The sequence below is a fragment of the Mastacembelus armatus genome, chromosome 19 (assembly GCF_900324485.2).
Source record: "Mastacembelus armatus chromosome 19, fMasArm1.2, whole genome shotgun sequence".
Lineage (NCBI taxonomy): Eukaryota > Metazoa > Chordata > Actinopteri > Synbranchiformes > Mastacembelidae > Mastacembelus > Mastacembelus armatus.
The window spans coordinates 57459-74741 of record NC_046651.1 but is presented as its reverse complement, the minus strand read 5'-3'; the positions used below and the strand labels follow the sequence as shown (position 1 = coordinate 74741).

The window sequence follows — 17283 nt, the reverse complement described above, 5'->3', positions numbered from 1 at the left end:
TGAATCTCCAATATACTGCATTAGAGGAAATTCCATTGCACCACAGAATAATTGTGCCAAATCCAATGTTATTGGACTAATTAATACTGTAGGATGAACTTGAACTTGTACCAGCATTTAATGTAGTTCAAGTGTGATTCCAAATTAATAATTTTATATATTGTTAACCATAAGAAATTGTTGCTGATGATTTCAGTTGCTTTCAGCTACTGGAAGGTCTTTTGCAGGGACATCCTGATCACCTGTTAATTCTTCCTAAAACTCTTAACAGAATCCCCTTTTGGCACCAGCAGCCAACTGTCATAAACGTTGTCCCTTCCACTAGAGGCAAAGATACATTTCAGCATTAAGAGCATCCAAATATGTTGGTATAACTAACTGATGTACTATGTTTTGTTTCATCTTTCTACTCTCAATATCTTTCACACCTCTGTCCAGGTGATATCCAGGGTGTGTGTGCTTATGCAGATTCCCTCTTTAGAAGCTGTAAGGATCAAACCGTGGACAATTCCAGCTCTAAAAAACCTTCAGTATATCATGAGAGAGATCAACATGTTCATAGAGGTAGGAACATGTATGTTTACTCCTTTTTATCTGGGTGTTGTATTTGATGCTATTAAAGTTAATTTTTTTTCCTTCTGTCAGTCTACTGAAACAGTGACAAGCATCTGTACACTGTATGAGCTGGGCCAGTCACTGGCCGGTCTCAAGGACAAGAAGCGTTATGAAGAGTTGAACCTGGGGCCCCTCTGCAAGCTCCCCCTCATCCACCGCATGTTCAAGATTGACAGCAACACCAAGGACGATGATATCCAGCAGATTGAGACAATAGACATCTTAAAGGTGTGACTCACACAAACCACATTATAGATATTTTTTTTAGACATTTGATTAAATTTGCATATAAAGTTTAAAGTTTTATGTTACATAACAGTGTTTGAATAGCCATCATTTCATTAAAGCTAACAATGTAGAACAGTATATTTGCATGTGTATCTCTATGTATACAAATAATGTTCAGTGCAAAACATTTGAAGTTACGCGAAATATAAACTCATTATTGAAAAAAAAAGACGAAGACGGTAGGAGTCTTTGTACTAGATACAGATGAAATCTAGAAGCCATGTTAGTTATTCCAAATGACTCAAGGTGCTTTGCAATAATAAAGCTACATGGCTGCGACTACTAGGGCAGTATGCAAACCAGTGTGCAGCTTAAAGGTAACAGCGGAATCCCACTGACAGACTGTATGTTTGAGCTATTGTAATTGAACTTTTCTGATTCAAAAGTACAAAAGTGCAGTTTAGTTTGTTTTGAATAGTGGTCATTACCAATATGTCTTCCTTCAGTAAACTGCCTGAAACTGTTAAAAAAAATTCAAGTTAAAGAAACAAGAAATAGCAACAGGGAAGCATTAAAAGTTACTGATGAGGTTTCTGCTGACTGGTGACAGGACCATCAAGACAGTTACCTATTTACTTTCATTATTTGAGTTCTGTGTAGCTTTAGGCATCTTAATTCTGTCTAACTTTTAATAATTTTGCCTTTATGTGTTTCCTTTGTTTAGCAACTTCGCGTTTTCCGAAGGAAGAATAACATGCCAAAAGTAGACCTGGCTGAGTTTATGAAGTATCTGGTGGACCACTACAACTGTGACTCGCCTTACCAGCTGGGTGTCAGGATACACAGCGTTGGGCTGCCCATAGCAGTAAGAGTTGTGATCCACCTCTTCTCTTGAACTAGTGAATAATAGGTACAACGCCATATAAGTGAGGAAGGGGGATCATGTCGGCTTATCATATTACACTGATTCTTAAGAGTTGGGACAGAACAGGTTTTGAAACATGGTTTAGTAACTCTGATATGTAATAAAATAAAATATGTAAACTTAATTTGTGATTTCACACTATTCTGAAAACTCAGTTTTCTAAATATCTTCACTTTCACACCCTGTTTGTAATTTTATTATTATAAAAAACAATTCCTTAAATAATAAGGACATAAGAGGATGTAGAGCAGAGTGTGCTTTATTTCATCAACAACATAAACTGAATAATAAATTAACATTTTCTGTCAAAAATTAACAAACCCTATCTGACGGTGTTGAGATGGCGATGAGCTGATGGTGTTGAGAAAAATGTGTGCATTACTGATTAATGAACAAATGTGTTTTTAAACAGTTGGAGGTGACAATAGATGAAGAAGTAACTTCTATTCATCTCATATTGAACGTATAAAATATAATGAACATATCAATAATTACACCATTTGCAACTATTATAAATTACACCGTTTCCAACTGTCAAAATAAGAATGAAAAAAGACCTCCTCTCCCCCTGTCTCCATCTACTTCAAAAAAGATAAAAATGTGTGCTAAAAAGTTACAGGTATACACAGTTACTTTAGATTTAACTTTGTATGTCAATCATTATGAATTTCTTGATTTTTTTTTTTTTGATTTTTTTTTTAATATAAATTAGACTTTCCTATGGAGGACATGTTTTGTCCCGACTCTCAAGAAAAATTACAATAGCAGAATAAATCAGTTAAAAGAATAAACTGTTTTTTCTACTATGGTAATTCATTTTTGGATGATTACAGATGGTTTGGCTTCATTTTCTCTTATTTTTTCTCTTATCTTCATTTCTCGTCTCCAGACCTTACAGAAAGTGAGTCGCTATGAGCATGTAATTATGGAGCAAGCCAGGGAGATCATCCAGAAAGAGCTGGAAGAGGAAGCTGAAGAGCGCCTAAGAAAAATCAAGAAGAACGTGTTGGAGGCAGTAGCAGGAGCAGGTTCCTTCTCCTCCACAGCAGGCAGCTTGGACCTCAGGAAAAAGTATGCTTCCATGACAGCAGCCGAGGTGGTACTGGCAGTTTTCTCAAATGCAGAGGGAGTGTTCAGCTCCAAGATGACCAAGGTTGGTGCCAGACACTGACAGATATATGCTGTTAATAAATCAGATTCATCCTTGATTGCATCAAAAGAGCTGCATCAGTGACTATGGGGGAATTTTGCATCCACTTTATAGAGGTCATGGCACCCAAGTCTTTTGTACTTAATTTGCTGCTTTGGACTGCTGGATGGTAATTCCACTAGCCCACCCCCCCCTTTCCCATTGCACACTTTAACAGCAAGAAGTTACAGAACTGCCGTCCAGTTGTGAACTCATTTACTACATGTCACCCTTCATAATTTCCTAATCCCTAATGAATTCAGAAGAAAAAAGATGGTTTTAACTGATGACTGCAGGCTAGATATTAATCAAGACAGCAGCCTACTTGTACATGTTATGGGATTATCTTTACCCTGGAGAATTTATCCTGCTTAGCTGCTGTCAGTGATATTACAAGCATTTTCATTATGATTAAAGGAATGTAGCAAGCATTATATCACAAGCACCTCACTGGATGTATTGTCAAAAAATTGTCACTAATAAATAAGTGAATGTATGTAGAGCTAATCATGTATTTCACTTTTTTTGGTTTTGAAAGTAATTAAGATATTGATACTTTTAGTATTAACTCTAACTGGATGAATGAAATTTGTTGTGTTTCTGATAAAATTGCATTAATAACATTTCCACCCTTAAAGAAAAACAATATTCTCTATATTAGTAGTCTTGAGAATCTTTTTCTTCTCTGTGGTCATATAGGATTCAATGTTAATGATTACCACATATCTGATGCGCAGATTTGTTTTATTTCCAATGCAGCATGTCCAGAACTTCCTGCTTCAGGTGTCAGGTGACCGGCTGGCAAGGGCCCTGTTTCAGCTGGCCATCTGTGGAGGCTCCCTGATTGTCCCACCGGATCTGACTCCCAAAGACAAGGCAACCAAAAGCACCAAACAAACTAAGAAAGAGGACGAATCCATTACATCCCTCCCCAGTGAAGGTATTAATGCAGGGCGTTCAGTGTTTCTGCGACACATACCAGCTTAATTGATAATACCTACTAACATTGTGACTGGATGTTAGTCAGTGATTGTCAGTCTGCTCTGTTCTGCGTCTCCCAGCCAAAATCAAACAGTACCTGAAAGACAGCTTGTCCTCTCAGAACTCAACCATCACTCTGGCACATATTGCCTCTCTGGAGAAGAAGTTGACCAAACACTTCCAGGTCAAAGATTTCCTGTCATTACAGCAAGGCAACTTCCTGGAGTTCCTGGTTAAACACAGCCAGGTACAAGTTGTTTTTTCAAATCTAAAACTTTTTTAATTTTTACTGATAACTCTTTTGCGTGTGAGTGAATTTTAGAGGTTAGAATCCTACTCCTGCCACAGAGATAAGATTTTAATTTCCACTTCTCTTCCTACTTGTTTCTGGTTGTGCTCAGCTGCTGCAGGACACACTGGGGTCTGCTTTGACTCTAGGCAGTGGCATCATGGAACATGCAGGTAGTGGTTTCCGACCCACCAGACAAGATGTGTTTGAGTTCATCAAACAGTGTGGCGACATAACCACCACTGATCCAGATGAAGTGAGTCATTTATGGGCACACCTCATTTTATTGTGTGTATTATGACATGAACTGTTTCAACATCCACCTTCATTATCCCAGCTCTCCCACATTGAGGCAGCACTGAGGTCCCACTACAAAGTCCGGGATAGTCGTGACCTGGGATATGGTACTCTGCACATGCTGGCTGGCTTGGTCCAACGCCAGAGAGGACTGGCTGGAGGAGGATTGAGCCAGGTCTACTGTGAATCAGCCCTGTTTGCCAGACATGCCAAATTGCGGTGAGTGGTATGTTAGCACACAGACATTACTCAAGTGATTTGGAAATGCACCTTCATAATGGTGACAGACTCACAAGGGCAGATTAGGAACAAAAAGGCAAAAACAAAGCAGCACAGAGTGACTTCTCCTTTAGTCCATAGAACAGATCAAGCACCATAAACACTGGATTCTACATTTTACATAACATGGTGGTGTCATAGTAATTTTAAGCAGAGCCAAAATTACCCATATGCCATGACATCACTAGGTTTTTTTTTTTCCAACTGCTGAATCAGATCTGGCAGAAACATAACTTGAGGTAATGAGGTGTCTCCATTCTTCATCCCTGTTTCACTGCTCTTTTCATCTATGTCTCCTCACACATCCCTCCCATGAACAGTGCTGAAGGTGGGTATGAGGCAGTGGGATACCTGGGTGAGATGTCCAAGAACCAGGCTCTGGCCAGCTTGCTCTCCTGTCCTTTGCTGGAGGATTTAAGCGAGTGGAGCCAATGGGAGCTGATCTTTAAACCCCTTCATGGCTCCCTTAAAGATTTCATTGAGAGAAATGCAGGTAGGAGTCAGTCATAATGAGTTTGTTTATTGCTGCATAAAAACATAACATGTAATACCAATGCATTAATTACAAACCTTTGCTTACAGCTAATACAGGCCTGGGTGCATTGGAGGTAACACCAGGTTTGCTGCTCAGGATCAGTACACACACAGGAGACAAGCAGTTCTCTAGTGCTGCTATGGTACTTGACCCTGTTGGCACAGCTGGCCACCTTGTGTCCATGGTGGTAGCTGATGGTATTGATAATGCTCCCCTAGCCCTACTGGCCAATCATATGCAGACCTCCTTGGCAGCAGCTGTGTCTCAAGAAGGTAGTGATGCAACAACGCTTAGAGATTTGAGTTAGCAGTTTATGCCTCATCTTTTCTGTTTGCTGCAGTGCAAAGAAAAACTCATAATATTCAAAAGCAGCATGTGTTATCACAACTAAAACGATGCTTTGGTTCCTAGATTTGTCCCAGGCTGAAGAGGATGTGTCATGTTACAGCAGAGTGGCTAAATTCCTGTTGGGGTGCTTGACAAGAATCCCCATCAAAACCTGCCAGGCACTGTGGCGCCAGGTCAGTCATGCTACATTGCAGAGTACAGATGGTGATAACCAGTAGTCCAAGTGGATGTTGTTACGTTTATCCCACGACTCCTTAAGAAGGCTCAGCAAGAAAATATTAATTTCCAGATATCCCAGAACCACCTTCGTTTACCTGAAATCCAATCAATGCATTAATAATCTGTGCATTTAAATTTAACATGAAACCAGCAGGTGTATTACATTATTAGTCTTTTTTTTCTGCCAGTGCATGTTCTTACATGATTGTGACTTCCAGGTGTTTTTGGAGCCTTTCTCCCTTGTCTTGGGCCAGGCCAGATCTAAACAGGTCCTAATCACTGTAGCCCAGTCTGACCCAAGGCACATGAACTGTCTGCATCAACTGGGGATCCTCCTGGGCATCACAGACTGGGTCAGAGACTACCAGAAAAAGCTGAGCCCACAACAGAGCCACAGCCACACATACACAGGACCACTGGAACAGACCAAGGTCAGAATGCAAGTCAAAAAACTACAAAGCCTTACTCCTCTAGTGAAGTGGTCAAGGCGATCATATCCTGAATTTAATATGATCAGCTAAAATGGTGTGAATCAGGACCTTTAATATTTGGTGAAAGCTGCTTGTAAAAAATTGTGTCAAGGTCTATGAATGTTTTACTATATATACACTGAACATCTATGGCACAGAAATGCCTTTTGAATTTAACTGAGTTCATTCTTATCTCATTTTCAAGTTGCAGCTACAGGTTGTGAAAGTAAATTAGGCTGACAGTACATATTTCAGCTGAACCTTATAAGTTGCATTTAAAAACATTTTAAAAATCTAGTAACCAGTGATTTAGTAGTTAAATCAGTCTGCCTTTGCATCTTGTGCACACTGTAGGTTTAATTGTAAGAAGAATTACATTATTTTTTTTTAGCACTGATATACAGTATAAAAATATACCGTATACTGGGGTCTATTTTTCACTCTTTGTGTCATTGCAGCCATTTGCCAAAATCAAAAAAGTTCATTTTATTTCTCATTAATGTACACTCAGCACCCCATCTTGACAGAAAAAACCAGAAATGTAGAAATTTTTGCAAATTTATTAAAAAAGAAAAACTGAAATATCACATGGTCATAAGTATTCAGACCCTGTGCTCAGTATTGAGTAGAAGCACCCTTTGGAGCTAGTACAGCCATGAGTCTTCTTGGGAATGATGCAACAAGTTTTTCACACCTGGATTTGGGGATCCTCTGCCATTCTTCCTTGCAGATCCTCTCCAGTTCTGTCAGGTTGGATGGTGAACGTTGGTGGACAGCCATTTTCAGGTCTCTCCAGAGATGCTCAATTGGGTTTAGGTCAGGGCTCTGGCTGGGCCAGTCAAGAACGGTCACAGAGTTGTTCCGAAGCCACTCCTTTGTTATTTTAGCTGTGTGCTTAGGGTCATTGTCCTGTTGAAAGGTGAACCTTCGGCCCAGTCTGAGGTCCTGAGCACTCTGTAAGAGGTTTTCTTCCAGGATATCTCTGTACTTGGCCACATTCATCTTTCCTTCAATTGCAACCAGTCGTCCTGTCCCTGCAGCTGAAAAACACCCCCACAACATGATGCTCCCACCACCATGTTTCACTGTAGGGATTGTATTGGGCAGGTGATGAGCAGTGCCTGGTTTTCTCCACACATACCGCTTAGAATTAACGCCAAAAAGTTCAATCTTGGTCTCATCAGACCAGAAAATCTTATTTCTCATAGTCTGGGAGTCCTTCATGTGTTTTTTGGCAAACTCTATGCAGGCTTTCGTGTGTCTTGCACTGAGGAGAGACTCAGGGCCACTCTGCCATAAAGCCCCGACTGGTGGAGGGCTGCAGTGATAGTTGACTTTGTGGAACTTTCTCCCATCTCCCTACTGCATCTCTGGAGCTCAGCCACAGTGATCTTTGGGTTCTTCTTTACCTCTCTCACCAAGGCTCTTCTCCCACGATTGCTCAGTTTGGCTGGACGGCCAGGTCTAGGAAGAGTTCTGGTCGTCCCAAACTTTTTCCATTTGAGGATTATGGAGGCCACTGTGCTCTTAGGAACCTTGAGTGCTGCAGAAATTCTTTTGTAACCTTGGCCAGATCTGTGCCTTGCCACAATTCTGTCTCTAAGCTCCTTGGGCAGTTCCTTCGACCTCATGAGTCTCATTTGCTCTGACATGCACTGTGAGCTGTAAGGTCTTATATAGACAGGTGTGTGCCTTTCCTAATCAAGTCCAATCAGTTTAATTAAACACAGCTGGACTCCAATGAAGGAGCAGAACCATCTCAAGGAGGATCAGAAGAAATGGACAGCATGTGAGTTAAATATGAGTGTCACTGCAAAGGGTCTGAATACTTATGACCATGTGATATTTCAGTTTTTCTTTTTTAATAAATTTGCAAAAATTTCTACATTTCTGTTTTTTTCTGTCAAGATGGGGTGCTGAGTGTACATTAATGAGAAATAACATGAACTTTTTTGATTTTGGCAAATGGCTGCAATGACACAAAGAGTGAAAAATTTAAAGGGGTCTGAATACTTTCCGTACCCACTGTACAGTATATAAATTCCTATACCTTTATGCTGGTCTGGTGCTGGTGAGAGTGCCTCTTCATTTCCTCTTTTTTGTTTTTCTATTTCAGTCTTATTTAATAGACTCTGAAAGCAGCAGTCTGTCAGCTCTGAATATGAGTGAAGATGAGTATCTTGAAGATAACATCATGGACAACAGCTTTACTTCTTCCCAGTTCGATCAGAGCCTACAGCAAGGTGATTAAACATAGTCCTCCTCCACAGGAATGTCAAATTTATGTTTATTTCATACTCTGAAACTGAACTAACGTTTACCAGTTTCTGTTTTAGTTTTTAATTGCTAAATGTTTTCTTCTAGTTAATGGTGAGCAAGACTTGGACGAGGACGAAGAGGAGCTGTTTGAGTTGGCCTCACTACCTAATGGAGTGACATCAGAAGTCAGCAGTGATGCTGAAGGAGGCCAGGGTGATGAACAGGCAGAAATGTCTGATTCTAATGGAAAGGATTCTGCCAGTGACCATTTAGAGATGGATCGTCAAAGAACCATAATTGAGGACATCAGGTTTGTTTGCATTTACCACCTTTAGTTATGTTCCCTATATTATATCCATGGTTTTGTTTTGACAGATTTGGCTGCTAAAAAGTAAGGGGATCTGTGCTTTCTTCTTCTGCCTTGTCTTTTTGTCTGACAGGAAAAGTGAATTTGGTATTGGTGTGGAATTAACTGCTGAAGGTCAGAAGCTGGTGCAGGGTCACCAGGACAGACTGGGGCGCAGCTTGGAACGCCTGTCTACTGAACTCTACAGCAAAGACACACACTTTGTCCTGGAACTCATCCAGGTGACGTCTGAAGCCATATTTCCCATTACCCTTTATTTAGCCAAAAGGATTAAGCTAAATCTTCATTAGTTTTCTGTTGTTAGACAAAATCATACAAATGTGTCACAACTAAGGCCACTTACTAATTAAACAATAAACTTCTATAAAATGAACAAAGTGGTTGTAGCATTGATTGCTGTTATGTTAGAAAAGAACATGATGCCTGCATTTGCAGTATTTACAAATCTGACTCATTCTAACCTCTTTGTTTCCCATTTTTTAGAATGCTGATGACAACAGCTATCCGGAGGCCGGTGTTGTTCCAGCGCTCGCTTTTGTGGTGGAGAAAGACTGCATCACCATTCTCAACAATGAAACTGGCTTTCAGGAGAGAAACATCAGGGCCATCTGTGATGTGGGCTGCAGCACCAAGGGCAAACACAAATATGGATACATAGGTAAATATCCATGCAGTGGTTTAAACAGCAATTTAGGACAGTTATTAAAATGAATGCATTATATACAGTGGTGTGAAAAAGTGTTGGCCCCCTTCCTGATTTCTCTTTTTTTTTGCATGTTTGTCACACTTTGTTTCACGTCATCAAACAAATTTAAATATTAGTCAAAGATAACACAAGTAAACACATCATGCAGTTTTTAAATGAAGGTTCTTATTATTAAGGGAAAACAAAATCCAAAACTACATGGCCCTGTGTGAAAAAGTGTTTACCCCCCCTGTTAAAAAAAAAAGAGAAAATCAGGAAGGGGGCCAACACTTTTTCACACCACTGTAATGTAAGAAATGTGGTTTTTAATGATGGTGATCATTCTATTCTACTCAGGACAAAAGGGAATTGGCTTCAAGTCAGTGTTTAAAGTCACAGACTGCCCTGAGATTCACTCCAATGGCTTCCACTTGCGCTTTGACAAGACTTGTGGCCCTATGGGATATATCCTCCCCCACTGGACTGAGGATGAAAGGCCTCTAAGCACACAGCTGAAGGACATCAGTCAGCTGAGGTTGGATGACCAAAAAAAAAAAAAGACATTTTTACACAGAAAATATGTTGCATTGTCCTTGAAGGAAAATGTAGCTATTACAAATAATAATGATGGTTCTGTTCTGTTCAAGTATCAGTAACACGGCAGTGTGACAGTAACTGAGCATGAGCAGTACCAGAGCACCAAAACTGAAGCAGATAAATGGCATTCAGCCATATTTTATTATTAACATGTGTTTTACCTGTTGATGGACAGGGTGTATAGGCTCGAGCAGATTTCTATGACCTTGGTTAGGAATAAGCGGGTATAGATGATGGATGGATGGATTTTACCTGTTATGACATCAAAATAACTTATATGAAAAAGGCCTATGTGTAAGCGCAAACGTCATACTTTAACATTCAAGTAAATTCATATACTATGTATACATGAAATAAGTACTCCAGAATCCAAATCTATATTTAATCTGTATTCTTCTTCATATTTACATTACATTGCCTAGCAAATATTTATTGCCCTTTTAATACTTGAAAAAAAAGTATACTGTATATAATTTTTGCAAATCCAGGTTCTCATGGTTTTAGAAGATAAACTATTAAAAAACTCTACTGTGACAGCAGTATAACACTTCCACTGTAAGACAGTTTACATTTATGTCTCCAGTGTCCACATGAATAATTAGATAAAACGGAAATAACTGATTTTAGATAAAAAGGATTCGTACAGCTTTTAATTGATTTTAATAAGTCCAGTATATTAGTTGGTGAGATGCTTGCTATGTAGAATACTAACTTTGCAGAAAGTTTGTGGCCTGTTGAAGGTCTGAACACTGCTGAAGCAGGTTTGAGTAAGTGAAATAGGAACAGAGCCAGCAGTGCTTAAATTACCTAACTGCATTTGATGTCTTTTTAGCTGGACCACTAAGATCTGCCTCCCCCTACGTGCCGAGAGCCATCAGACCAGAAACCTGTTTCACGACGTGCACCCCTCCCTGCTGCTTTTTCTGCACCGCCTACGCTCCATTACCATCTATAATCAGGTACCTTCAGCACTTTGAAATAATTTTACATATGCAAACATATAATCACATGCACATATGTGTTTTTGCATTCCATGTAAGATGTGAGCATAAACAAGTCTAAAAAAAGTAATAACTCTTTTCTAATCCTTCCTTATCTGCTGCTTTTGTGGTGCAGAGTGAGAATCGTCTTGTGACGATGACTCGCAAAGACCTGAGTGACAGTGTGTTAGAGGTCGAGCACACAGACGGCACTGAGCGCTGGCTGGTGATCAAAACTACACTACAGCCCAAAAAGGTATTGCACAAACCCTAGCCTCCAGATATCATTCTGTTTCTTCATTTTTCTGTACACTTATATTTCCAACCAAGCCAACATATATTTCTAAGTTCCGTCCCTCATAGGAAACAAATTAAAAAACAGCACAGCTTTGTATTTCACTCTTGTGCTTCTATATCTGTCTTTGTAACTATTCTGGTTTTCCTAAATGCTTCTCTGAGAATCATGCATTAAAAAAGGGTGTTGATTCCAACATCCTGCATGACTATATGACAAAAAAAGATCCTGAAACATGTATAATCATTTAACACCACTAAGCAGATTTGACTGACCCGTCAGTCTGGAACCTTGATACAATACCCACTAGTCTGTCTTCTTCAGTTATCTTTCCTTTTGCTTTCTACAGACAGCTCCCTGTTAGCTGCAGTTAGTTTAAAACCCTCTGGGGTCGACGCACGCGCCGGCGCGTTTTGACGCATCTTTTTCTGATAAGGCCGAAACAAACTTAAATTACTCCGTCAATTCTGATCGTACAGATAAAAGAAGTATATCATTCAAATCTGTAAAGGGTCTAGTTTTAGTGGTATACCATCATAATAACAACAAAACGTTGTGCTTTTTTAAAATAAAGAAAGCCGACTGGGTGCGCTCTCGGCCTTTTCTGTCTCTGCCATTTCTCTTCACAGACGCGTAAATAAAACAACCAGAATCTCAGCGAATACTTGGCTCATAAAAATAAGAATTATATGGCTAGAAAGCTTGAAATGTTTTCTTTTGAGTGAAACAATTCAAGTCAAAAACAAATCATCACTTTTTATTTAATCTGTATGAACGTAAGGAGAAGTCCGTTTTTTCCTGTCTCACCTCATTACAGGTAATGCGGTCCCGCCTTGTACACTGTCCACTGTTCACATGTAAATAATCTCAGGTGAACCAGGTAAATATGTGCACGCCCCCGAGAAATGACACAAAATATCAAACTTCATCATAGAATTTACTCACTTTTTCTGCGCGTTTGGATGATGGCGCGTTACGCACGTGAAGCGGCGCTCCTTATATTCCACACAGAGACAAATAGTTTAGCTTGTCCTCAGAGTAAAAACACTGATTTTAACTCAAATGAGGATCGTTTGGCTCCTCATTGTGTTGTATTGTACAGCACTAATCCGTCCCATCTACATTGACTGAAAGGCTCATTATGCGCGTCTTTGTCTGGTCGTTCAGTTCGTCTTTTGTGTTCTCAGGTAAATCACATGACTATTCATCCTCAGACACACCCTCTTGCATATGGCCTTTCTGGACAAAAAGTGTCTTAGAAAATTTAAATCAGTGTATTGTTTACTGTGAATGTGTGAACAAGATGACATTCACAGCACTCTGAAGTAAACACTTTAGCCTACAACATGCTGGTCTCCAAAGTCTTGTGAACCAATGTTCTGTTTGTGTTTTATGGTCTTATTTCAGTGAGTAAAAAATTGTAGTTTTTCACTAACCATGCATAAACACTTTTTTCTCAAAAACACAATAATGTATAAACTTGAAGCTCACATATTATTGTAGCCAATTTTGTGCTGATTACAGTGTTATCAGACTTTAGACATTAATATGTTTAAAAGACACTGAAAAAAGCACAAATGTCAGGACATGTCAAAATTTGTCCAGGCCCCAAAAACCCCCTCAGACCCCAGAGGGTTAAGAGAAGAAATGAAGCTGATAGAGAAAAAATATGCTGAGACATTCCATGCTCCAGTGTTACAAGGATGACACTATTTATTTGACAGTCACCTAGATCCATTTCTTAAGAAGCTGACGCTGATCTGTTTCTCCTTTAGATCAAAGAGGATGTTGAGTCAACTGAGCTTGCCCTAGCTTTCCAGCTTGGCAGTGACAACACCGGATGTAATATCATATGCCAACCTCAGAAACAGCCTGTGTTTGCATACCTTCCTCTTCGTAGTTTCGGCTTCCGCTTCATTATCCAAGGTCAGAAAGGCAATAACGGAGCAGGTTCATCCATAGAAACAGTTTATTTTTTGAAGACAAAATCTCTCTGTATTCTATTCTCCAGGGGACTTTGACATCCCTTCTTCTCGTGAAGATGTTGACAGAGACAGCTCCTGGAACCAGTGGCTTCGGTCTGAGATACCGCAACTTTTCCTCCAGGCCATGGATGTCTTCACTGTAAGACAATACTCTTTCTGTAGGGCTGTGCCAAAACATTTGATAAAAGAACAGATGACATGAGATGTAACTAATTGTCCTTACAAGAAAAAGAGAAGCAAGCAGGTGGTACAAAACATATTCACCTAGGGACATTGAAACAGAATATGTTAATGAAATATATAAGTTATAAGTAAAAAACATTGTGAAGGGATGAAAATTACTATAACAACAACACTGAACATGTAGTATAACAAGTAATTTGGTAAATTCAGTATAATGTGAATTTTCTCACTGATAATCCCATTAATACAACACACACACTTTTCTTTCACTTATTAAGAAATGTGGTGTTCCCTGTAAGGTAAAGTCATCATCACTAAATAAGTAGAAATCAAATTTAAAGTTATGAACAACCACTGGTAAAAGCACAAGCAATGAGACTGAAATAACCAATAATAACCAAACATCTGAGCAGAAGGTTGAACTGCTTAACAGTGGCTGAAAGGCATGAAAAATGAAGAGAATGGGTGTGATTGGTGGATGGAAACAGCTTTCCTGTTAGAGAAGACAGACTCAGAGTGGCAGATTGTGAGTGGAACATGATTCTGTCAGTGAACTGATAAAATCTTGTAGAGAAAATGTACATTATGCCAAAAGATGAGTTTGCATCAACAGCCAATTTATGTAGGTGCAGATCAGGGAGAGTAGTAAAATATGAACTACACCTGTAAAATGGAAAATTAGAAATCCAAGCCTGTCTCAGATTTAATATAGATTAATCTGCCAGTTATCTTAATCACTTCAAAATTTTGCAAACCTTAAAGTGATGTCGGATGTTTCGTTTGGCCTGAGGAAAAGTCAGAAACCCAAAGACATTTAATACTTTATATGAAAAGTGAAGCTTTGCGACATTATGAGAGTTTATGTGAATTTGCAGCACAACTGTACACAGCATAATATAGTCACAACATATTGTCTTCCTTTAAATCAGTGTCCTTTTTGTCCCTGTTCCAGGATCACCCAGAGTTCAAGGGGCTTGAAGGTCTTTGCCAGTTCCTGCAGTTCATCCCCCTGCCTGATGAGGTGTTAGACTTCTTCAAGCCTGTTGCCGGGCAGATTATTCAGCTGCTCAAGGGCAAAGCCTTCCTGCCCACACTCAGCTCAGGTATTGCTCACATATGCAGGTTGTGCAAACACTACACACTACACACTAAAAACTAAAGACGCTGAATCTAATTCTGTAAATGTTCGTCTCTGTTCTTTCTCTCCCAGATGGGAAGATTGTGTACAAGTTGCCTTCCCAAGTGGCTGTCTGTCAGGATCCTGTGATCCGCGATGTGATTGGCAGAGACGAGCTTGAAAGGCACCTGTCTCTGTCCTACCTTCACCCGGGTCTGGGCCCTGCACCACCCACCTCCCTGCTCAGTCACCTGGGAGTCCGATACCTGCAGGGCTCAGACGTTACCACGGTAACCACAGCCATGGCCAAGGACCTGATGAGGGTGGAAGGCATCCATTCAGGTGTGTTTCAAAAAAGGCAGGGAGAAAGAGAAGAGGTTTGATTGATGGTTAATATCAAAGTAAGCACATTCCCATGAGCATGATTAAGTTTCTGAAAAGCTGAATGAGCTTCAAGTACTAAGTTAAAAAAACATTTATTAGAGTAAAATCCTACATAGTAATACAGGAACACTTTACAATCTTAGCTAATTAAATCACCACTTTGATTTGTTTCATTATTGACCTCATTAGCATAGTATGTTATGTGTGAAGGGTCATGGTGGAATATTTGGTGGTTCCACTGCCTCATCTTTTTCAGTAATAGTTAATATTATTTCTTAAAACAGTTACAGAAGAGCTCACACCATATTTGGTAAGCAACACAACCAGTGGCTAAAGATAGTAAGTGGACCTTAAGTTGGGATTGTTTTTTTTAAGGTAAAGGTGTGCTCTGATGTTTAACAGTAGTGATGATTTTATGCTTACATACCTATAAAATGTTTGATGCTGAACAGTGTGCATTCTTTGGATGCACCCTGACACAGGCACTCATGGTTATTAGCTATATTGAAAACATGACTAATTTCTACAGGACATGTATATGTCTTCTAGATGGTGCTCTGTGTCAGCTGGCCCGTTTGCTGGTTTGCAACTTCCGAGCTCTGGAGCATGGCTACGGAGAGACAGACTCCATCTTGCAGACGCTTAGGGATCTTCCCATAATCCCACTGGCTGATGGGCGTGTGGTGGCGCTAAATGGCGAGGGAGTGTTCTTTCCAATGGAAGAGACAAAGACCACAAAAAAAAAAGCTAAATCTCAGACTGGTAATTATATAGCTTCAGTACACATATATTAAATCCATTATACTATATCAACAAGTGATAATGAGAAGTGCACATGTTACAGTCTCCTTCTGTGCTTTTTGGAAACGCTGAAAATGATGCTGGCGCTTCAAATAAAAGTAGTACTTTTAATTATGTGGTACATTTAGTACATCACAAAACTCAGGTAGACATGGTAACTCAGATTAACTCAGATTCTTTTCTGATGTCTGGGTAGTTATAGAATCAGTATAGATCCTCTAAAAGGACCTGCGTCAACAGCCATGTGTGCTCTTTTAGAAATGAGCGCATTCACAGACAATGGAGGCAGAAGAGCAGGTGTATGACAAACCTGACCCCTCTCTAAGAATAAGCAAACCTCACTAACCTCCACAGAAGTGTTGTGCGTCATCACATTTTCCTAACAGAACATAAAACAGGCATTTAGAATGGCAAGCATGAATAAATGATTTTCACACTCGGATGTAAGCACATTGCTGCTGCTGTTTGCTGCCCTTAATAATAATCATGTACTCTTTGGTATCTTTATAAGCACCTACCTTTTTAAGTGTTCACACTCTTTACTGTCTTGCTTCAAATGAGCACCACTAATGTCTTTTGGGCAGAAGGACGTTAGTGTGTAATATCTAAGCAATTATTAAGGCCACACAGGTGCTCACATTTGAAAAAAACTTAACCAGAGAATGTTTTTATTTATTAACATTGTTGTTGATTGATTTGCTGTCAACCGACAAAAGGACTAATTGTTTGAGCACTGAAAACAATCTGCTTGTTTATATGTTTTAAAGTTACCAGATTAGTTGTATTCATTTTTTCTGCAGTAGTCAGCTATGACCTCTGAGAAGTATATTGCTTGTGACTGCAGAGCAGTGGGATGAGAGGTAGTTATGCTCATTTCTATAGTTAACATTATTGCCATGGAGAGTTCTTCTCAGCCTTTCTTTGAATAATATCTTTTGAGGCTCTGGAGGAGCTCTATAAAATTTAAGAAAATACCTCTACTGATGTTATCAGGGTTATCTTGGCTTGAGTTTAGAGACTACGATAAGAGAAACCAGGCAGGGAAAAAGTAAGACAAAGTTTATTTGTGGGAAATTCTGTATCTTTTTGGAGACCTGGCTTAAGCTAGGGACCAACCAGTATATCTTGATATCTGCTGCTTTGATTATATGCTATTTTGGAAATAAAATTAGCAGAACTGTAATCTTGACTTGGTTTTCAGGTCAATAAGTGTAGTTTGAGCCAGCCTTCTGAAAGTGAAGCCAATGTGCAGTGC

At 39.5% G+C, this 17283-nt stretch overlaps 1 protein-coding gene across 5 annotated transcripts in view; it reads left to right on the top strand.

Moving 5' to 3' along the window:
* The window catches only part of LOC113135066 (protein NO VEIN), a 43899-nt gene that overhangs the window by 5733 nt on the left and 20883 nt on the right, over positions 1 to 17283 (top strand). For all 5 annotated transcript variants that reach the window (XM_026314687.1, XM_026314686.1, XM_026314688.1 and 2 more), the window contains 24 exons: positions 439 to 564; positions 646 to 843; positions 1568 to 1708; positions 2658 to 2921; positions 3717 to 3897; positions 4019 to 4185; positions 4340 to 4483; positions 4565 to 4743; positions 5124 to 5296; positions 5386 to 5610; positions 5750 to 5859; positions 6124 to 6336; positions 8492 to 8618; positions 8740 to 8944; positions 9075 to 9222; positions 9485 to 9659; positions 10044 to 10221; positions 11116 to 11242; positions 11400 to 11519; positions 13334 to 13484; positions 13570 to 13682; positions 14679 to 14829; positions 14937 to 15185; positions 15777 to 15989. In XM_026314687.1, coding sequence (XP_026170472.1) covers positions 439 to 564; positions 646 to 843; positions 1568 to 1708; positions 2658 to 2921; positions 3717 to 3897; positions 4019 to 4185; positions 4340 to 4483; positions 4565 to 4743; positions 5124 to 5296; positions 5386 to 5610; positions 5750 to 5859; positions 6124 to 6336; positions 8492 to 8618; positions 8740 to 8944; positions 9075 to 9222; positions 9485 to 9659; positions 10044 to 10221; positions 11116 to 11242; positions 11400 to 11519; positions 13334 to 13484; positions 13570 to 13682; positions 14679 to 14829; positions 14937 to 15185; positions 15777 to 15989 — 4078 coding nt within the window. The remainder of the gene's footprint in view (positions 1 to 438; positions 565 to 645; positions 844 to 1567; positions 1709 to 2657; positions 2922 to 3716; positions 3898 to 4018; positions 4186 to 4339; positions 4484 to 4564; positions 4744 to 5123; positions 5297 to 5385; positions 5611 to 5749; positions 5860 to 6123; positions 6337 to 8491; positions 8619 to 8739; positions 8945 to 9074; positions 9223 to 9484; positions 9660 to 10043; positions 10222 to 11115; positions 11243 to 11399; positions 11520 to 13333; positions 13485 to 13569; positions 13683 to 14678; positions 14830 to 14936; positions 15186 to 15776; positions 15990 to 17283) is intronic.